This window comes from Cebidichthys violaceus, unplaced genomic scaffold, assembly GCF_023349555.1.
Source record: "Cebidichthys violaceus isolate CVI_PGR_0920_01 unplaced genomic scaffold, fCebVio1.0.p SCAF_35, whole genome shotgun sequence".
NCBI classification, from domain to species: domain Eukaryota; kingdom Metazoa; phylum Chordata; class Actinopteri; order Perciformes; family Stichaeidae; genus Cebidichthys; species Cebidichthys violaceus.
The window spans coordinates 2,778,871-2,802,531 of NW_027176539.1; the positions used below are offsets into that span (position 1 = coordinate 2,778,871).

At 38.5% G+C, this 23,661-nt stretch overlaps 1 protein-coding gene across 2 annotated transcripts; it reads left to right on the plus strand.

Annotated features, from left to right (window-relative positions):
- Nucleotides 1–519: 519 nt before the first annotated feature.
- On the plus strand, nucleotides 520–15,720 carry tmem259 (transmembrane protein 259). 2 transcript variants are annotated; one of them, XM_068725386.1, is made up of 12 exons: nucleotides 520–815; nucleotides 2,200–2,598; nucleotides 6,036–6,347; nucleotides 6,705–6,885; nucleotides 7,350–7,460; nucleotides 8,075–8,197; nucleotides 9,376–9,476; nucleotides 9,647–9,704; nucleotides 10,061–10,144; nucleotides 11,723–11,855; nucleotides 12,853–12,952; nucleotides 13,360–15,720. In XM_068725386.1, the coding sequence occupies exons 2-12, from the start codon at nucleotides 2,383–2,385 to the stop codon at nucleotides 14,164–14,166; spliced, it is 2,226 nt and encodes a 741-aa protein (XP_068581487.1). In that variant the 5' UTR covers nucleotides 520–815; nucleotides 2,200–2,382; the 3' UTR covers nucleotides 14,167–15,720. The 2 variants fall into 2 exon arrangements, with proteins under 2 accessions (XP_068581487.1, XP_068581488.1); XM_068725387.1 differs by having other exon boundaries at nucleotides 6,705–6,831.
- Nucleotides 15,721–23,661: the final 7,941 nt, after the last annotated feature.

A 23,661-nucleotide genomic window follows, 5' to 3' on the forward strand; every position in this document is an offset into this window, starting at 1 on the left:
GGTCTGATATATAGACTATTTGGGTCTGATATATAGACTATGTGGGTCTGATACATAGACTATGTGGGTCTGATACATAGACTATGTGGGTCTGATACATAGACTATGTGGCTCCGATACATAGACTATGTAGGTCTGATACATAGACTATGTGGGTCTGATACATAGACTATGTGGCTCCGATACATAGACTATGTGGGTCTGATACATAGACTATGTAGGTCTGATACATAGACTATGTGGGTCTGATAGACTATGTAGGTCTGATATATAGACTATGTAGGTCTGATATATAGACTATGTGGGTCTGATACATAGACTATGTAGGTCTGATACATAGACTATGTGGGTCTGATAGACTATGTAGGTCTGATATATAGACTATGTAGGTCTGATATATAGACTATGTGGGTCTGATACGTAGACTATGTGGGTCTAGTTTTGCACCTGGCAGACAAAACTCGGGGTGTCCGAGCCAACCTACGTAGGACCCGTATTTCCGGTCTGGTTGTTGTCTGAACTCATAAGCAGCCGTCAGTCTCCTGTATACAGTCTATGGTCTTCTGTTAGCTTCTGTTAGCTTCTGTTAGCTCCTGACGGCTTTAGATTAAACTACAATGGCTCTCCAGAGTCCTGCTAGCTTCTGTTAGCTTGTAGCTAACACCGCTGCACGGCTACAGTTAGCTAGCGTTAGCTGCTGCTAGCTCCGTTAGCGTTAGCTTCCTGTGTAGCACTAAGCTACCTGCTGTTTGTTCAGATGAAAACACCGGAGAGAGGAACCGTTAACATGGTCACACAGATGCGGACAATAACAGGTAATTATCCAGCTACATGCTAATGTTAGCACCGAGATACACAGACGAGTTAGAGTTAGGATGTTTACCTGAAGAGACAGAAGGCCTCAAAACTACATGACTCTATACAGTAGTTTACACACACACACACACACACACACACACACACACACACACACACACACACACCACCCACGTATATATAAATTGTATATTTATGTTCACACACATACATACTCTCACTGCATATCCTTGTTTTGACACGTGTAATGATCCGATGGAGCAAACACTATCAATTATATTCAGTATTGATTATCTGTGGTCTCCTAAATGTTCCTAAATCTAAAGGTAATCAGATCACTGACACAGAGGAGAAGTTACATTAGAGGACATCAACATGTAATGTTATAACATTTCATGTTGATGTAATAACATAACATGTTAATGTTATGTTATTACATTACATTACATGTCATGTTGTTACATGTAATGATTATAATGTAATGTAATAACATAACATGTTGGGGGGGCAGGCTGGTGAAACAGCCATAAGACCTCTTGAGTTGATACTGCGTTTCTAGATAGGTATCTACCTATTTACTACCTTTCTTTACTGAACTCCACTGCCTTTATTTACTGAACTCTACTGCCTTTATTAAATTAACTCTGCTGCCTTTATTTACTGAACTCTACTGCCTTTATTAAATTAACTCTGCTGCCTTTATTTACTGAACTCTACTGCCTTTATTTCCTGATCTCTGCTGCCTTTATTTACTGAACTCTACTGCCTTTATTTACTGAACTCTACTGCCTTTATTTACTGAACTCTACTGCCTTTATTAAATTAACTCTGCTGCCTTTATTTACTGAACTCTACTGCCTTTATTTCCTGATCTCTGCTGCCTTTATTTACTGAACTCTACTGCCTTTATTAAATGAACTCTGCTGCCTTTATTTACTGAACTCTACTGCCTTTATTTACTGAACTCTACTGCCTTTATTAAATGAACTCTGCTGCCTTTATTTACTGAACTCTACTGCCTTTATTTACTGAACTCTACTGCCTTTATTTACTGAACTCTACTGCCTTTATTAAATGAACTCTGCTGCCTTTATTTACTGAACTCTACTGCCTTTATTTACTGAACTCTACTGCCTTTATTTACTGAACTTGACTGCCTTTATTTACTGAACTCTACTGTCTTTATTTAATGAACTCAACTGGCTTTATTTACTGAACTCTACTGCCTTTATTTACTTTACTACCTTTCTTTACTGAACTCAACTGCGTTTCTTCACTGCATTTTACTGCATTGGGACATTTTACGGACTCTTAAGTATTTTTGTAACTTAATATCTGAAATTTTCAGTGTAATAATCAAAGTGTTTATTGAATAATTTTCAGTGCCATCTGTGTAAAGAAGTTGAGTCCATCAGCTCAGCTTGGTGTGAACTCTGTGCAGAACTTCTTCTCCTGATCTGAGGTCAACATTCTACCTTCACTCTGAGGACACCTGCCAGCAGCCATGCTGACCTAGAATCAGCTGTTAGTTTATGCAGTGAGCTGAATAATCCAGAGACAGAGATCATGTCTGACAACCAGGCCAACAACAACAACGTCCCTCTGAACAACAACAACAACATGGGACCCAACAGGATTCGAAACCCCAACATCAACCAGAACCCCCTCATCAACGTCCGTGACCGCCTCTTCCACGCCCTCTTCTTCAAGATGGCCGTCACATACGCCCGACTGTTCCCTCCGTCATTCAGGAGGGTCTTTGAGTTCTTCGTCTTGCTCAAGGTGTGAAACGTCTCTTCTATAGAGTTAAATATATAACACAAGGTGTGAAACGTCTCTTCAATAGAGTTAAATATATAACACAAGGTGTGAAACGTCTGTTATATAGAGTTAAATATATAACACAAGGTGTGAAACGTCTGTTATATAGAGTTAAATATATAACACAAGGTGTGAAACGTCTCTTCTATAGAGTTAAATATATAACACAAGGTGTGAGACGTCTCTTCTATAGAGTTAAATATATAACACAAGGTCTGAGACGTCTCTTCTATAGAGTTAAATATATAACACAAGGTGTGAAACGTCTCTTCTATAGAGTTAAATATATAACAGAAGGTGTGAAACGTCTGTTATATAGAGTTTAATATATAACACAAGGTGTGAAACGTCTGTTATAGTTAAATATATAACAAGGTGTGAAACGTCTGTTATATAGAGTTAAATATATAACACAAGGTGTGAAACGTCTCTTCTATAGAGTTAAATATATAACACAAGGTGTGAAACGTCTCTTAAATAGAGTTAAATATATAACAAGGTGTGACACGTCTCTTAAATAGAGTTAAATATATAACACAAGGTGTGACACGTCTCTTAAATAGAGTTAGGTATATAACACAAGGTGTGAAACGTCTCTTAAATAGAGTTAAATATATAACACACGGTGTGAAACGTCTCTTCAATAGAGTTAAATATATAACACAAGGTGTGAAACGTCTCTTAAATAGAGTTAAATATATAACAAGGTGTGACACGTCTCTTAAATAGAGTTAAATATATAACACAAGGTGTGAAACGTCTCTTATATAGAGTTAGGTATATAACACAAGGTGTTGCTTGAATGTATCATAATACAAGTCAATGCAACCTCCGTTAAGTTAGCTGTTAGCTTAGTTACCAGCAGGACTCTGATTACTGTGAACAGCATGATGGGAATGAATTACAATATAATACAAGTCTGATTAACTTAGTTGTCACAAGTATTTTTAAGGTTGTTTCTCCATGAATTTTATTTTGAGCTTTCTGTCTCCTTCAATCACGCTGAAGAACACTCACGTTAGCTAGCAGCTAAAGGACCAGCTGAGTTCTAACCACACATTTTGTTTTCATGTTATCTACACCAACTTTATAACAAAGTTTTAAATATCACTTTAGACCGCTAACCAGCTGCAACACGTTAACGACAAGGAGAAGTGCTCGTCTCCTAAATCACATTTCATAATATCTCGAGATGTAAAACTATCGAGCAGCGGCACAGATGTGGAAATGTGACCTGCAAATAATCTGATATCTGACACTGATTGGTCGGTCAGCAGTCAGATCGGTGCATCTCAGTAAAGATCTAACACAGGGTTACTGAGTCAGGATGGGGTTAATGAAACCTTAATGTTTGTCATCCTCTGTTAACAGCAGCATCTCATGTAAGTCATGTTGAAACTTAGACTACATCCACATTACTCCGTTTTCGTTTGGAAACGCATATGTTTTGCTATGGTTACACTGAGCGTCCACACTGCGTCCAAAATTATCCGGCTTCGGGATCGTATCTAAACTCCTCCGTTTACAGTGCTCCAAAACGCCGGCGTAGTCCGGGTAGCGTATTCGTGTGGACGGACGGAAACGCATAAGTTTGGAAACGATGACGTAACACCCGCGATCGACTACCAGGTTAACTGACAACTGATTACAGGCATTGCTGACCTTGTTGTCAGCTGTTGTCCAGTTAAAGTCTGCATGTCTGCGGAGGAAACAGCTGTTATTTTAGCGATCAGTGAGCGGAGAGAGAGAGAGAGAGAGAGAGAGAGAGAGAGAGAGAGAGAGAGAGAGAGAGAGAGAGAGAGAGAGAGAGAGAGAGAGAGAGAGAGAGAGAGAGAGAGAGAGAGAGAGAGAGAGACCCGCAGCACTGTAACTAACGTTAAGTCTGAAAAATAAAACTTATTAAACTTTCCACGAACTGTATCCGTTTGAGTTTATAGAGGAAGATTTGAGAGAAGATCTTAAGTATCAAACACATACTTACGATCATTAAAGACTACTTTATTACTCTGGTTGCTTAGTTACAAAATACGACAATCTACTTCCTGTTTACATCAGCGCATGCCCAGTGAACGTGAAGAGTCACGTGATATTCGTTTCCAGGCGTGTAATATGGACGGAGATGACTTCGGAAACGATGGCTGAAACGCCGTGTGGATGGAGATCGTTTTCACACGGAGTAATGTGGATGTAGTTTTCACACGGAGTAATGTGGATGTAGCCTTATAGTCCATCAAGTGTCCTCTGGACAACATGAACAAATATGCCTGGAAAACAACAACAACAGAATGTTCCTTTAAGCAGCTGTGTCTAATCTGCAGGAATGAGGATTAAAATGACAGGATTTTGAATGGAGTCTGGTGGGGAAATCCAGAGATTGTGTAAATCCACCAGATTAACAGCAGTCACCCCTCCAGGCTTTACTCAGAAACAGTGATGCAACAGACTGCTGGGTCATGGTGGGTCATGGTGGGTCATGGTGGGTTATGGTGGGTAATAATGGGTCATGGTGGGTCATGGTGGGTAATAATGGGTCATGGTGGGTAATAATGGGTCATGATGGGTCATAGTGGGTCATAGTGGGTCATGGTGGGTCATGGTGGGTAATAATGGGTCATAACGGGTCATGGTGGGTCATAGTGGGTAATAATGGGTCATGGTGGGTAATAATGGGTCATGATGGGTCATAGTGGGTCATAATGGGTCATGATGGGTCATAGTGGGTAATAATGGGTCATGGTGGGTCATAGTGGGTAATAATGGGTCATGGTGGGTCATAGTGGGTCATGGTGGGTAATAATGGGTCATGGTGGATAATAATGGGTCATGGTGGGTCATAGTGGGTCATGGTGGGTAATAATGGGTCATGGTGGGTAATAATGGGTCATGGTGGGTAATAATGGGTCATGGTGGGTCATAGTGGGTAATAATGGGTCATGGTGGGTAATAAGGGGTCATAACGGGTCATGGTGGGTCATAGTGGGTAATAATGGGTCATGGTGGGTCATGGTGGGTAATAATGGGTCATGGTGGGTCATAGTGGGTCGTGATGGGTAATAGCGGATCATGGTGGGTCATGATGCAGACTGATAATGAATCAAGAGAGCAGTAGAGTCATTTTCTCATAGACTTCTATACAATCAGAGGAGTCGCCCCCTGATGGACACTAGAGAGAATGCAGCTTTAACACGTGAAGCTTTGAAGAACTTTAAAGAACCAGAGGTTGCTTCCTGCTTAAGCCCGAGATTACCAAACTGACTTTAGCCCGATCATTAAAGTAAAGGCATCAATAGCAGCTATGATGAAAATGTTTTTGATGTCTGAAATGACTGACTATCAGTAAGCCTAACATCATGTTAGTGGAGGTGTTGTCTTATTTACTCCTCTGTGCTCCTGCTCAGGCTCTCTTCGTCCTCTTCATCCTCGCCTACATTCACATCGCCTTCTCTCGCTCGCCCATCAACTGTCTGGAGGTGGTGAGGGAGCGTTGGCCTCGGGACGGCATCCTGCGGGTGGAGATCCAGAGGAACTCCAGCCGAGCCCCGGTCTTCCTGCAGTACTACGACTCCACGGGCCTCCAGGAGGAGCTGGAGGCTGAGGAGGGAGGAGGAGGACCGAGAGGAGTGGTGGGGCTCAGCCTGGCAGCGCTGCAGGAGGAGGAAGAGGACGAGGAGGAGATGACCCTGGAGATGTTTGACAACAGCTCAGTGCAGGTGAGCAGATAGTACCCGTTGTTCTCGGAGTAGTCCCCGTTGTTCTCGGAGTAGTGTCCGTTGTTCTCGGAGTAGTGTCCGTTGTTCTCAGAGTAGTCCCCGTTGTTCTCAGAGTAGTCCCCGTTGTTCTCAGAGTAGTCCCCGCTCTCAGAGTAGTCCAGTAGTCCCCGTTGTTCTCAGAGTAGTCCCTGTTGTTCTCAGAGTAGTCCCTGTTGTTCTCAGAGTAGTCCCTGTTGTCCTCAGAGTAGTCCCTGTTGTCCTCAGAGTAGTTCCCGTTGTTCTCAGAATAGTCCAGTAGTCCCCGTTGTTCTCAGAGTATTCCCTGTTGTTCTCAGATTTGTTTGTTTTCTCCTGCAGTTTGAGCTGGACATTGAGCCTCGTCTAAAGCCGTCTCTGATTGGAGGAGGTGTTGGAAGAGGAGGAGCAGTAGGAGGAGCAGGAGTGAACGACAGCCAGGACGTCTCCTTCAGCCAGACCACTAAAGGTATGCAGCCGCTGAAGGACTCAGTGTCTGAGCTGGAGATGATGACCAGAGCAGGTAAACCCTCCTCCTCTTCCTCCCTCTCTTCCTCTCCTCCTCATTCCTCCTCCCTGTCCCTTCTCCTCCTTCCTTCTACCTCCTCTACACCTCTTCCTCTCCCCCTCCTCCTTCTCTTCTCCTTTTCCTCCCTCCTCTCCTTCTCCACCTCCCTCTTTCCTCACTTCTTCCTCCTCCACCTGTAGAGAGCTGCGATTCTCCTTAACCCCAGAAGGTGGTAGCAGTCTCAGTGACCGTAAACCAGAACAAGAGGAAGAGTTCATTATGAAGATAAACCTCCTCAGATACTGTAGAGTCATGTCTGTTTGTGTCTGAAGAGTTCATTATGAAGATAAACCTCCTCAGATACTGTAGAGTCATGTCTGTTTGTGTCTGAAGAGTTCATTATGAAGATAAACCTCCTCAGATACTGTAGAGTCATGTCTGTTGGTGTCCTAAAAGTAGTCATGTTCTTGTCTCCTTAGTGTGGCCTCAGGAGGAGTACATCGTGGAGTATTCTCTGGAGTACGGCTTCCTGCGTTTGTCTCAGACCACCAGACAGAGACTCAACATCCCTGTCATGGTCGTTACTTTGGGTGAGACACTGAAGGCTTTTCTCATTTCCCAGTTTTCTCCACCTTCTCTCCTCACATCTTAGTCCAGGCCACAGGAGATGAGAGCGGAGGAGGCGAGGAAGAGACGATATATATACAGTATATTTAATATTAATTAAATTCACAATAGCAGGTGAATTTAATGTAGCTACGATCAAGATAACAACATAATTAATATCAGGTGAAAATGTCATTAATGAAATTAGTTAGAACAGAGTGAGCTACACAAACTGTAAAGGACAGAAAGTTTGATCATCTTAAATATAAATAACTTTTGAGAACAAAAGGAATAGTTGCATGTAGAGTCCTGTCATAGTTTCAGATTATTCAGCTGTGTATCACCACTCATTTATTCCTCACGGGTGTTGAAAGACTTCCCTAAAGGATGCACCAGTGTTTCCTTACTTATAGCTCCTCTAGAAGCCTCCTAGCTCCTAGAGATGCATGTTAGAATTTGGACGTCCTTCAAGGTGGAGCGCTGAGATCAAGGAGGGAGGAGATGAGGAGGCACAAAATAGAGAAATGAGAAGAGATCACAGTCTGCCTCACAGTCACGTGACTCTCACACCTTTGATGAAACTTGTTCACCTGTTCAGATCCCATGAAGGACGAGTGTTTCGGTGACGGCTTCAGTCGCTTCCTGCTCGATGAGTTTTTGGGCTACGATGACATCCTGATGTCCAGCGTGAAGGCGCTCGCAGAGAACGAGGAGAATAAAGGTAGAGAGACATCACCTGTTTGTTCCAAATTATTTTATGTTGTGTCTTAACAAATCCAGTTTGAATACCAATTATGTTTCTCAAACCCCCTACTTCGATCCTTAGATCCATCTCCTCATTTCCAAACCCATGTTCCACTTCTATTTCTCAGCTTTAGAAATGACTATGAAGCTGAGCCAGTCCTGATTATGAACCTGAGCCAGTCCTGACTATGAACCTGAGCCAGTCCTGACTATGAACCTGAGCCAGTCCTGACTATGAACCTGAGCCAGTCCTGATTATGAACCTGAGCCAGTCCTGACTATGAACCTGAGCCAGTCCTGACTATGAACCTGAGCCAGTCCTGACTATGAACCTGAGCCAGTCCTGACTATGAACCTGAGCCAGTCCTGACTATGAACCTGAACCAGCCCTGACTATGAACCTGAACCAGCCCTGACTATGAACCTGAACCAGTCCTGACTATGAACCTGAGCCAGTCCTGACTATGAACCTGAGTCAGTCCTGACTATGAACCTGAACCAGTCCTGACTATGAACCTGAACCAGTCCTGACTATGAACCTGAACCAGTCCTGACTATGAACCTGAACCAGCCCTGACTATGAACCTGAACCAGCCCTGACTATGAACCTGACTAAGATTACAGAACCCGAGTTCCACTATTCCCCTACTCAGATTACAGAACCTGAGTTCCTCTAGTCCCCTACTCTGATTACAGAACCTGAGTTCCTCTAGTCCCCTACTCTGATTACAGGACCTGAGTTACACTAGTCCCTTACTCTGATTATAGAACGTGAGTTCCTCTAGTCACCTACTCTAATTACAGAACCTGAGTTCCACTAATCCCTCACTCTAATTACAGAACCTGAGCTCCTCTAGTCCCTCACTCTGATTATAGAACCTGAGTTCCACTAATCCCTCACTCTAATTACAGAACCTGAGCTCCTCTAGTCCCCTACTCTGATTACAGAACCTGAGCTCCTCTAGTCCCCTACTCTGATTACAGAACCTGAGCTCCTCTAGTCCCTCACTCTGATTACAGAACCTGAGTTCCTCTAATCCCTCATTTCCATAAGAGATTATCTAATAAGTAATCAGTAACCTGGTGTGTGTCGTTCAGTGAGTTAGAAACTGAGTCATCAGCAGGTTGTTGATGACACAGTGTGGTTCTCTGCAGGGTTCCTGAGAAATGTGGTGTCTGGAGAACATTACCGCTTTGTCAGCATGTGGATGGCCAGAACATCCTACCTGGCCGCCTTCGTCATCATGGTCATATTCGTAAGTGAATGAATTACAGCGGGTGATGTCTGACAGTTTTAAACACATAACAGTCTAAGCTTAGACTTTCATATTAAGATCTAACATGTCAGTGCGAGGTGGTGTTTTAGAATAAAGAGGATGATTTAAAGGAAAGCAGAAATGTCTAACTCATGTTTTGTCTTTTTCAGACTCTGTCAGTGTCCATGCTGCTCAGATATTCTCATCACCAGATCTTCGTCTTCATTGGTCAGTTTAATCTGAGACCTCACTTCCACACAGAATTCGGTCCACACCAGTTTATTGTTCAGTTCAGTCCAGTATAATCCACACCAGTTCATTGTAGTCCAGTCCAGAAAGGTTTAATGTAGCCCAGTCTAGTTTAGATCAGTCTGGTCCAGAGTCAGACCTGTCCAGTTTAGTCCAATGTAGTTCAGTTCAGTCTGGTCCAGTTTGAGAACTTTAATAACTGACTCGTTTTTCATTTTAAATAAATAATATGATTCGGTACTTGAACAGAGTACTTATGTTTGTACAGAATATATTAACTCTGTCTTTAAACCATCAGCTGTGTGTTGATGTGGTCTCGGTCTGTCCCCCCTCAGTGGATCTTCTTCAGATGTTGGAGATGAACATGACTATCGCCTTCCCAGCAGCCCCTCTGCTCACCGTCATCCTGGCTCTCGTTGGTAAGTCCAGTCAAGTACCTAGTCAAGACATGACCAGGCTGAAATCTAGTCCTAATATTTGGCCAAACCTGGTCTGAACAGTTGAGCTACAGGGTTCCACCTGAATCCAGTCGGTCAAGTCTGTCAAGTCCTTAGTGTCCTCAATACCAGGGGTATTCAGTTAACATTCAACGAGGTCCATTTAGAGAGAATGTCCTCATTAAAGGTCCAGAACATCACAGCAATGTCTAACTTGTTCTATGATTTAGGTCCATGTATATTAAAGTAGCCAACAGTTGTACTAACGTCTGTATGTAGTAAAACAACTGACTGTTGGATCAATTAAAGAAAGTTCATTTGAATAATATCTCAACAATATTTATTGTCAGTTTTCAAATTGAACTGGATGAATTATAAATAACAAGTACTAAGCTTTTGAAAAATGTGCATCTTAAAATTAAGTGCTTCATTTTAGAAAAATGTATTTCACTGAATTGTCCTGCAGCTTTAAATTCAGTTCATTCAAGTGATGTCAATCAACACAATATATATTATTAATGTATTCACTTGTTTCAGCTCTATTCCTCTCTGTTAACATCATTGATGGGAAGTGAATTCATGTGTTTTAGGATTCTGATCATATTGTTTATTATCTGTGACTTCATTTCATTAAAAAGAGTTGTGCTTTTAATAATCGTCATGTCTCTGAGCATATGAGACATACTGGTTGTGAAGAATTAACATTTAAGAGTCTGTCTATTCTTGGTTAAAGACTCTAGTCTCTCTGGTCTCTCTGGTCTCTCTAGTCTCTCTGATCTTTCTAGTCTCTCTAGCCTCTCTGGTCTCTCTGATCTCTCTAATCTTTCTAGTCTCTCTGATCTCTCTGGTCTCTCTGATCTCTCTAATCTTTCTAGTCTCTCTGATCTCTCTGGTCTCTCTTTCTAGTCTCTCTGGTCTCTCTGGTCTCTCTTTCTAGTCTCTCTGGTCTCTCTGGTCTCTCTAGTCTCTCTGATCTCTCTGGTCTCTCTGGTCTCTGTGGTCTCTCTGACCACGTTTCTCTTGTTGGAGAACGTCATGTGAAATAACTTCTCTGACTCACGTATTATTCTCCGACTACTCGTCTCACCTTAGTGTGTAAATCTCAATACACACATTTGATTGGCTGAGCAGCATCACGTGATGTGATTTACAAAGCATGTAAATGGTCGGTGTGTTTCTGCTGAACGAGTACCGTAAAGGCTGGAAAAGCTGCGCCGGTTAAAATGGAAGCACTCCATCAACATGTTAGAATTCTCAATTGTCTATTGGTTGGAGGTCCAGGTCCGTCTATTAGTCCCCCCTATTAGTGACGAGATGGTCCTGAGTAGAAGCAGTCATGGTCCGACTGGAGGCAGTTAATCCAGACTCTAGACAGTGGAGGCTGAGTTGAAGCTGAGTTGAGGCTGTTAGGTCCACGGTTTATTTCAGAGCTTCATGAGACAAACCTTTTAATGTCGTCAGACGTTGTCTCTCCTGGAGTCTGAAGCCAGGGATTTGTTGGAGGTTTTGTGCAGCTGAAAGAGTAAATCCTGACCTGCTGTTGTCACTTCTTGTCATCAGGCATGGAGGCCATCATGTCCGAGTTCTTCAACGACACGACAACAGCCTTCTACATCATCCTCATCGTCTGGTTGGCTGATCAGTACGACGCGATCTGCTGTCACACCAATACCAGCAAACGCCACTGGCTGAGGTTAGTCACATGACCAACACTGGCTCACATCATTGGCTCAATTCAAACCACTCCCAGAGGTACGGACCAATCACAGCGCGGTGGAAACAACGTGGCGAGGGATGATTTCGAGTGCGTGATGATCATTCAGCCGCTCTCTGGACTCGTAAACAAACCTGACAGGCGAGTCGGCGTTGATCATTGCGACCACGTGATACATGAAACAAATAATCACATACCAGAAATAACACGAACAAGGTAGTACAACAGGTAACCATACTTTGGTGTTTCATTTTTTACTTCTTTACTTAAGATTTCATGACTTAGACCACAGAGATTCCTTTCTTTATAGGTAGATGACGCTGCTGCAGCGCCACCTGTCAGGGTCATTTAGACATATCTTCACATGTCCACCAAATGCAGTAGCACAAAGTGTGTAGGAGATAATAATAATAGTAATATGAGCTAACATGCATGGAACATCAAAAATCTGAAAAAGGTCACTTTTTCTGGCTTGATCCAAAGCAGGAGACTACCTCCGGTTCAAAGCGTCATGTGTTAAAGCTGCATTCTCTCTAGTGTCCACCAGGGGGCGACTCCTCTGGTTGTATAGAAGTCTAGTCTAAAATGACTCTACTTCTCTCTTGATTTATTCCCTCAGTAAACATTGTAAACATGAGTTTATGGTCTCAATCTCTAGTTTACAGTCTTCTTCAATACAGCATGATGTTCATTTAGTACATTATGGTCCATTTAGAGTCAAACAGACCATAAAGCAGGGGATGCTTTAGGGGCGGGGCTACACAGTGATTGACAGGTCTCTACTTATATACTTAGCTCCACCCTCTCCTTCTGGTCCCAAAAGCCCAGATGTTGACGACCAAAAATCGGGAACTCTACGAGCTAATGTGACTACCTCCACGTCTTCCGGTCGACGGTCCAGACATGTTTGTACCGAGATATGTGAAGGACTCATAAAGATGGATGTTTTCAACATGAACGTGTCTTTGTTCCTCAGGTTCTTCTATCTTTACCACTTTGCATTCTACGCGTATCACTACCGCTTCAACGGGCAGTACAGCAGCCTGGCCCTGGTCACCTCCTGGCTCTTCATCCAGGTCAGAACCACAGTCCTCTTCATCACCTTCATACGGAGTCATCTCATATTAAGAGCACTGTCGTTAGATAGCTTCATATAAATCAAACCTCAAAGAACCAAAGTACGTGATGATGAATGAGATCCTTTTAGCCTGATGTCGACCTGTTAGTCTGGATTAGTTCCATGGATGAAGATCAGGGTTTTCATTTATCATATCATTATGTCTGTTGATCATTGATGAGTTAGATGATGATGGTGTGGAGGACAGTTAGAAACAGGAGATACATGTTAAACTGAGACTTTATAAAACAATGATGTCATCTTTGGAAATGTCTTTCTGAAAAGAGGAGAAAGAAGAAGAGACGCTTTAATGTAGACGATGCTTCCCTCAGCTTCCTGTCATTAACTCCTCTTCCTCTTCCTCAGCACTCCATGATCTACTTCTTCCACCACTACGAGCTTCCTGCCATCCTGCAGCAGATCCGGATCCAGGAGATGCTGCTTCAGAACCAGCAGGCGGGTCAGGCAAACCAGACAGCCCTGCAGGACAACCTGAACAACAACAACAGTGCTGCTGCTGCAGGACCAGCACCAGGACCAGGAACAGGACCGGGACCAGGACCCAACAGCACCCAGCAGGAGGCTCAGACTAACCCCCAGACCTCTTCTTCCCCAGCAGCACCAGGAGGTGGAGGGGAGGTGAGGTCGGAGCTGAACTGGGTCGCTCAGACGGCGGCCATCATCACTGAAGCTCTGTCCTCCTCCAACCAGAACTCCTCCGCTGACACCGTGGACGAAGGAGGTGCACCTGGAGGGCAGGGGACAGCAGGAGCAGCAGAGGTCAGTGTGCTGGCTGGGATCTGGATGGAAGGAGGAGGAGCAACGGGAGGAGCAGCAGCAGCAGCAGGAGGTGGAGGAGCAGCAGTAGGAGGTGCAGCAGCAGCAGGAGGTGGTGGAGCAGCAGCAGCAGGAGGCGGAGGAGCAGCAGTAGGAGGTGCAGCAGGAGGTGGAGGTGGTGGAGGAGGTGAAGACGATCAGAAAGCTGTTTCTGTTGAAATCAAAACCACAGCAGGAGGAGCCGATCTGCCACCCAGCCCCCCAATCAGAGGGCTCCAGGCGGTGGGGGCGGGGCCTATGGAGGAGGTGGGGCCTATGGAGACTCCTTCACAGACAGACTGCCCCCCCCCACTGAGTCCAGGTTCAGACTGCAGAGTGCCACAGACCCCGTCCTGAGAGTCCAGGTCTTGTCCTCAGTCTGTCAGCTGATCAGGGGGATTGATCAGTGATTGGCTGATCAATTTTATTTCTGATGTCAAACAAACAAGTGATTGCTAAAGAAGCTGAGGCTCGGGGCCCCACAAGAGGTCACGGGACTAGTCTGAGGGGCCACAGAGTTTTCACTTCACCTGGAAACCAGATCAACTGTAGAATCTAGTCCAGAACAGTCCAGAACCGTCTTCAGAGAACAAAGATATCTGTAAATGTTCATCACTTAGATCCATAAACTCAGTTATTATTATTATAAAAAGATGAATCACTGTTTCATTGTGATAGAAATCAGATTGTTTAAAGTATAAATCTTCATGTTCAGAATGTCTCCAATATCCTTCATCATCATCATCATCATCATCATCATCACACATACACTCACTAGAGCACCTCATGTGGATTCATCCGCTGGTGAAAATAGTCCCTGTTTCCTCCTGAGTATTGATCTACATTAATCTACATCGATCAGCTGTTTCACTGAGAACCAATGAGACACAGACAGGAAGTCACACAGAGAGACGCCAGACTGATCCTGGTGATCCGTCATGGATCCGTCATTGTTCAGTCATGGATCCGTCATTGATCCGTCATTGTTCAGTCATGGATCCGTCATTGATCCGTCATTGTTCAGTCATGGATCCGTCATGGATCCGTCATGGATCAGTGAATCTCTGTTGATCAGCCCTGACTCTGACAGACTGAAGAACTGTTTCCATGCTTTTATTTGAAGAACCCGTTGAGAACAGGAAGTGGTTGTAGTGGACAGATGCCTTATCAATAACCCTCTGTGGACATGACAGAGACCTCAGCAGTGGAGCCAGCTGATTGGTTGTGCAATATGATGCCAGCTGTGTCATAACTTAGGCCCCGCCTCCTGCTGTCACTGTGATGCGTTCAGGGAACCGAAGAAAGAAACTGCTCAGAATGAGACGTCTGCTGGTGCGTTCAGGTGCTTCTGATCGTTAAGTGAATGTTAGCGTTGATTCTGCAGAATACACTCATAACTCCTTTTAAACTAATTTATTTAGACAGATGAATTATTAATTAAACAAAGTCACATTTCATCATCGTCCCAAAACATGTATAAATATGTATATATTATACATTATATGTACAATAACACATCTGTTGATGATTAAAAGTCATTTTCATAAAGAATATATTCACACTGAAGGAACAGATTGTTTGATTACCAATCTGGTGATGTAATGCTCGTTTACATGGGTACCTGAACGCACCATTAACCAGGTGACAGGTGGACCTGTGGACACATGGACCTGTAGACGGATGGACTGCTTTCATTTTTGATCTCAACATTTGTGTTGTGGAGGGGGCGGAGCCTAAAGAGTGACATCAGCACCAGAGACTGAACTAAAGTGATGGACCGAGTTATTGTTTCTTCTTTGTGCCTCTTGGGTGACTGTAGACCTCATTAGATCTAAAGCCTGAAACTCATCAAACTGTATTTAACTGTCCAGTAAAACCAGTGCACAACAACAGCTGTTTGCACAAACACGGTGTGAATGAGTGATTATTTCTGTCTTCAAACAGGAAGTGAACCTTCTGACCCGTTTATAAGGGACTGGACTGTTATAAAGTATCAGGGCCACTAATCCAGAAGACCTGTAGACCTGTGGATCTGTAGAATGGTAGATCTGTAGAACGATAGACCTGTAGACAGGTAGAATGATCGACCAGTAGATCTGTAGAATGGTGGACCTGTAGACAGGTAGATCTGTAGACTGGTAGACAGTACTGAGGGCTGAAAACCGTTTTTTGTTCACAGTTAACACTTCCTAAGAATACCCAAGAATTAAACATCAGTCGAATAAAAGAGTAGATGAAACATTTTACATAAATCAGATTTCAGTTAACAGTCATCTGTGAAGATGTTTTTACTTCAGTGGTCGTAAAGTTCTACTTTTTAAAGTGTTAAAAAAACAAGAAATCACGTCATTGGTGGAAGAAGCTGACTGGCTGAAATCAAACAAAATCAGAAAGAAAAAGAAGCTTCAACTTAATATCAGTAAGGAACCAACTTTACTCACAATCATCACTAATATTAACTCATTAAAGGTTATAATTCAATTTAATTTGTTTTGTCCAAAATCACAAATCCTCAAAGTTCTTTACAGTCTGTACAACATAAAACAGGGTTAGGGTTAGTTATAAAAAGTCATAGTATAGTACGTCATAAAAAGTCATAGTATAGTATGTCATAAAAAAGTCATAGTATAGTATGTCGTAAAAAGTCATAGTATAGTATGTCAAAAAGTCGTAAAAAGTCATAGTATAGTACGTCAAAAAAAGTCATAGTATAGTATGTCGTAAAAAATCATAGTATAGTATGTCGAAAAAAATCATAGTATAGTATGTCATTAAAAAGTCATGGTATAGTATGTTGTAAAAAGGCATAAAAAGTCACAGTAAAGTAAGTCATAAAAAGTAATAGTATGTTGTAAAAAGTCATAGTATGTCATAAAAAGTCATAGTATGTCATTAAAAAGTCAAAAAAAGTCATAGTATAGTATGTCATAAAAAGTCATAGTATAGTATGTTGTAAAAAGTCATAGTATAGTACGTCATAAAAAGTCATAGTATAGTATGTCATTAAAAAGTCGGAAAAAGTCATAGTATAGTATGTCATAAAAAGTCATAGTATAGTATGTTATTGAAGTCGTAAAGTCATAGTATAGTATGTCATAAAAAGTCATAGTATAGTATGTCATAAAAAGTCACAGTATAGTATGTCTTAAAAAGTCATAGTATAGTATGTCATTGAAAAGTCGTAAAAAAATCATAGTATAGTATGTCATAAAAAAGTCATAATATAATATGTCATTAAAAAGTCATAGTATGTTGTAAAAAGTCATAGTATAGTATGTTGTAATAAGGCATAAAAAGTCATAGTATAGTATGTCATAAAAAGTCATAGTATAGTATGTTGTAATAAGGCATAAAAAGTCATAGTATAGTATGTCATAAAAAGTCATAGTATAGTATGTCATAAAAAGTCATAGTATAGTATGTCATTAAAAAGTCATAGTATAATATGTTGTAAAAAGTCATAGTATAGTACGTCATAAAAAGTCATAGTATAGTAAGTCATAAAAAGTCACAGTAAAGTAAGTCGTAACAAGTCATAGTATAGTATGTCGTAAAAAATCATAGTATAGTATGTCGTAAAAAATCATAGTATAGTATGTCATAAAAAAGTCATAATATCATATGTCATTAAAAAGTCATGGTATAGTATGTTGTAAAAAGGCATAAAAGGTCATAGTATAGTATGTCGTAAAAAGTCATAAAAAGTCACAGTAAAGTAAGTCATAAAAAGTCATAGTATGTTGTAAAAAGTCATAGTATAGGATGTTGTAAAAAGGCATAAAAAGTTATAGTATAGTATGTTGTAAAAAGTCATAAAAAGTCACAGTAAAGTAAGTCATAAAAAGTCATAGTATGTCGTAAAAAGTCATAGTATAATATGTCATAAAAAGTCATAGTATAGTATGTCATAAAAAGTCACAGTATAGTATGTCATAAAAAGTCATAGTATAGTATGTCATTAAAAAGTCATAAAAAGTCATAGTATAGTATGTCATAAAAAGTCATAGTATAGTATGTCATCAAAATGTCGTAAAACGTCATAGTATAGTATGTCATAAAAAGTCATAGTATAGTATGTCATAAAAAGTCATAGTATAGTATGTCATAAAAAGTCATAGTATAGTATGTCATTAAAAAGTCATAAAAAGTCATAGTATAGTATGTCATAAAAAGTCATAGTATAGTATGTCATTAAAATGTCGTAAAACGTCATAGTATAGTATGTCATAAAAAGTCATAGTATAGTATGTTATTAAAATGTCGTAAAACGTCATAGTATAGTATGTCATTAAAATGTCGTAAAACGTCATAGTATAGTATGTCATAAAAAGTCATAGTATAGTATGTCATTAAAATGTCGTAAAACGTCATAGTATAGTATGTCATTAAAATGTCGTAAAACGTCATAGTATAGTATGTCATAAAAAGTCATAGTATAGTATGTCATTAAAATGTCGTAAAACGTCATAGTATAGTATGTCATAAAAAGTCATAGTATAGTATGTCATAACAAGTCATAGTATAGTATGTTGTAAAAAGTCATAGTATAGTATGTTGTAAAAAGTCATAGTATAGTATGTCATAAAAAGTCATAGTATAGTATGTCGTAAAAAGTCATAAAAAGTCATAGTATAGTATGTCATAAAAAGTCATAGTATAGTATGTTGTAAAAAGTCATAGTATAGTATGTTGTAAAAAGTCATAGTATAGTATGTCATAAAAAGTCATAGTATAGTATGTCATAAAAAGTCATAGTATAGTATGTCGTAAAAAGTCATAAAAAGTCATAGTATAGTATGTCGTAAAAAGTCATAAAAGTCATAGTATAGTATGTCGTAAAAAGTCATAGTATAGTATGTCGTAAAAAGTCATAGTATAGTATGTCATAAAAAAGTCATAGTATAGTAAGTCATAAAAAGTCACAGTAAAGTAAGTCATAACAAGTCATAGTATAGTATGTCGTAAAAAGTCATAGTATAGTATGTCATAAAAAGTCATAGTATAGTATGTCATTAAAAAGTCATAAAAAGTCATAGTATAGTATGTTGTAAAAAGTCATAAAAAGTCATAGTATAGTAAGTCGTAAAAAGTCATAGTATAGTATGTCATAAAAAGTCATAGTATAGTAAGTCGTAAAAAGTCATAGTATAGTGTGTCATAAAAAAGTCATCGTATAGTATGTCGTAAAAAGTCATAGTATAGTATGTCATAAAAAGTCATAGTATAGTATGTCATTAAAACGTCATAGTATGTCATAAAGTCATAATATAGTATGTTGTAAAAAGGCATAAAAAGTCATAGTATAGTATGTCATAAAAAGTCGTAAAAAGTCATAGTATAGTATGTCATAAAAAGTCATAGTATAGTATGTCATTAAAAAGTCATAGTATAGTACGTCATTAAAAAGTCGTAAAAAGTCATAGTATAGTATGTCATAAAAAAGTCATAGTATAGTATGTCATCAAAAAGTCATAGTATAGTATGTCGTAAAAAGTCATAGTATAGTATGTTGTAAAAAGTCATAAAAAGTCATAGTACAGTATGTCATAAAAAAGTCATAGTATAGTATGTCGTAAAAAGTCATAGTATAGTATGTCAAAAAGTCGTAAAAAGTCATCGTATAGTATGTCATTAAAAAGTCGTAAAAAGTCATAGTATAGTATGTCGTAAAAAGTCATAGTATAGTACGTCATAAAAAGTCATAGTATCGTAAGTCATAAAAAGTCACAGTAAAGTATGTCATAAAAAGTCATAGTACAGTATGTCATTAAAAAGTCATCAAAAGTCATAGTATAGTATGTCATAAAAAGTCATAGTATAGTATTTCATTAAAAAGTCGTAAAAAGTCATAGTATAGTATGTCATAAAATGTCATAATATAGTATGTCATTAAAAAGTCATAGTATGTTGTAAAAAGTCATAGTATAGTATGTCGTAAAAAGGCATAAAAAGTCATAGTATAGTATGTCATAAAAAGTCATAGTATAGTATGTCGTAAAAAGTCATAGTATAGTATGTCGTAAAAAGTCATAAAAAGTCATAGTATAGTATGTCATAAAAAGTCATAGTATAGTATGTCATAAAAAGTCATAGTATAGTATGTCATAAAAAAGTCATAGTATAGTAAGTCATAAAAAGTCACAGTAAAGTAAGTCATAACAAGTCATAGTATAGTATGTCGTAAAAAGTCATAGTATAGTATGTCATAAAAAGTCATAGTATAGTATGTCATTAAAACGTCATAGTATGTCATAAAAAGTCATAGTATAGTATGTTGTAAAAAGGCATAAAAAGTCATAGTATAGTATGTCATAAAAAGTCATAGTATAGTATGTCATAAAAAGTTGTAAAAAGTCATAGTATAGTATGTCATAAAAAGTCATAGTATAGTATGTCATTAAAAAGTCATAGTATAGTACATCATTAAAAAGTGGTAAAAAGTCATAGTATCGTATGTCATAAAAAAGTCATAGTATAGTATGTCGTAAAAAGTCATAGTATAGTATGTCATAAAAAAGTCATAGTATAGTATGTCGTAAAAAGTCATAGTATAGTATGTTGTAAAAAGTCATAAAAAGTCATAGTTTTGTATGTCATAAAAAGTCATAGTATAGTATGTCATAAAAAGTCATAGTATAGTATGTCGTAAAAAGTCATAAAAAGTCATAGTATAGTATGTCATAAAAAGTCATAGTATAGTATGTCATAAAAAGTCATAGTATAGTATGTCGTAAAAAGTCATAAAAAGTCATAGTATAGTATGTCGTAAAAAGTCATAAAAAGTCATAGTATAGTGTCATAAAAAGTCATAGTATAGTATGTCATAAAAAGTCATAGTATAGTATGTCGTAAAAAGTCATAAAAAGTCATAGTATAGTATGTCGTAAAAAGTCATAAAAAGTCATAGTATAGTATGTCGTAAAAAGTCATAGTATAGTATGTCGTAAAAAGTCATAGTATAGTATGTCATAAAAAAGTCATAGTATAGTAAGTCATAAAAAGTCACAGTAAAGTAAGTCATAAGTCATAGTATAGTATGTCGTAAAAAGTCATAGTATAGTATGTCATAAAAAGTCATAGTATAGTATGTCATTAAAAAGTCATAGTATAGTATGTTGTAAAAAGTCATAGTATAGTACGTCATAAAAAGTCATAGTATAGTATGTTGTAAAAAGTCATAAAAAGTCATAGTATAGTAAGTCGTAAAAAGTCATAGTATAGTATGTCATAAAAAGTCATAATATAGTAAGTCGTAAAAAGTCATTGTATAGTATGTCATTAAAACGTCATAGTATGTCATAAAAAGTCATAGTATAGTATGTTGTAAAAAGGCATAGTATAGTATGTCATAATAAGTCAAAGTATAGAATGTCATAAAAAGTCATAGTATAGTATGTCATAAAAAGTCGTAAAAAGTCATAGTATAGTATGTCATTAAAAAGTCATAGTATAGTACGTCATTAAAAAGTCGTAAAAAGTCATAGTATAGTATGTCATAAAAAAGTCATAGTATAGTATGTCGTAAAAAGTCATAGTATAGTATGTCATAAAAAAGTCATAGTATAGTATGTCGTAAAAAGTCATAGTATAGTATGTTTGTAAAAAGTCATAAAAAGTCATAGTATAGTATGTCATAAAAAGTCATAGTATAGTAAGTCGTAAAAAGTCATAGTATAGTATGTCATAAAAAAGTCATAGTATAGTATGTCGTAAAAAGTCATAGTATAGTATGTCATAAAAAAGTCATAGTATAGTATGTCGTAAAAAGTCATAGTATAGTATGTTGTAAAAAGTCATAAAAAGTCATAGTATAGTAAGTCGTAAAAAGTTATAGTATAGTATGTCATAAAAAGTCATAGTATAGTAAGTCGTAAAAAGTCACAGTATAGTATGTTATAAAAAAGTCATCGTATAGTATGTCGTAAAAAGTCATAGTATAGTATGTCATAAAAAGTCATAGTATAGTATGTCATTAAAACGTCATAGTATGTCATAAAAAGTCATAGTATAGTATGTTGTAAAAAGGCATAAAAAGTCATAGTATAGTATGTCATAAAAAGTCATAGTATAGTATGTCATAAAAAGTCATAAAAAGTCATAGTATAGTATGTCGTAAAAAGTCATAAAAAGTCATAGTATAGTAAGTCGTAAAAAGTCATAGTATAGTATGTCATAAAAAAGTCATAGTATAGTATGTCATAAAACAGTCATAGTATAGTATGTCGTAAAACAGTCATAGTATAGTATGTCATTAAACAGTCATAGTATAGTATGTCGTAAAACAGTCATAGTATAGTATGTCATTAAAAAGTCATAGTATAGTAAGTCGTAAAAAGTCATAGTATAGTATGTCATAAAAAAGTCATAGTGTAGTATGTCATTAAAAAGTCATAGTATAGTATGTCTGGCTTCTTAAAGAAGTTTTACCATTAATTACCACGACTTTACTAGATATGATCAACCTGTCTTTACTAACAGGCCATGTACCACAGTCCTTCAAAGTTGCTGTAATTAAACCTCTTCTTCGAAGCCCACTCTGGATCCATGGATCCAGAGGTATTGGCTAACTATAGACCGATCTCTAACCTTCCCTTCCTCTCTAAGATCCTTGAGAGAGCAGTCGCAAATCAGTTGTGTGACTTTCTACATAACAATAGTTTCGAGAAATCAATGATCTGATGATATAGTTTCTCTACATCTAGCAGCACAGTAACTAATCTGAGTATCTTTGATCAGGATTTGTCTTTTAACTCTCAGATAAAACAAACTTCAAGGACTGACTTTTTTCCCCTCCATAACATTTAAAGATCAGACATCCTGTCTCAAAGCAATGCAGAAAAATGAGTTCATGCATTTGTTACTTCGAGACTAGATTACTGTGATTCCTTATCATCAGGCTTCTCTCAGTAGTCTCTTAAATCTCTCCAGTTGATTCAGAATGCTGCAGCTCGTGTATGCTATGAGTGTTTAAATGTTTAAATGTACAGCAGCTAATTAACCAATTGTACAGAAGAATATCACACAGTTAACTTAGTTTAGCTGGAGCTGCGAAAGTCAGACAACAGATACGCTGGAGACAGGAAGTGAGACAACACGCTTACCGTAACACGTCAGCACCTGTTGTGAATCTTTTTGAATCCAGTGTAGTCCATTTGAATCTAGTGTAACCAGTGTTTTAGTCTCTACAGATCCAGTTTAAGCCATTTAGGTCCAGTGTAACCACCGTTGTGGTCTCTGTGAATCCGGTGCAACCAGTTGGAATCCAGGGAAACCAGTTTTGTGGTCTCTATAGATCCAGTTCATAGCCTGAGGAGGATGAGCTAAAACCAGCTGGTTGATCAGCTGCAAATTAACTAATGAATCTATTTAACATAATATATGTAAGATATGTTTGTTTACTCAATGATATTAATAATAATATGAATAATTACGATTATTATTCCATGGGTGAAGAAAACATGTTTATATGAATTCCCTTTCACATGTTTTTTTAGATATGACATAATCATGTGATTAGCATTTGAATTGAAAACATTTTCAACGTTTTTGCGTTTTTTAAATAAAATTATAAGAAGAACAAGACTTAATTTGGTGACACATTTATTTCCTTTTTAATTTTTCCAAAAATATGTGAAGAGCAACATAACCAGAAACACTACAAACCGCTCAGGAGCCTTGTTTAACACACACATCCTCAGCTTCACTTTTCACAGAAACAAACGAGTCAGTGAACGCCTCACAGCCCATTAGTGGAACAGAGAGGTAAGTGAACGCCTCACAGCCCATTAGTGGAACAGAAAGGTAAGTGAACGCCTCACAGAAACAAACAGATGAGGAGGAAGACGTGGATTG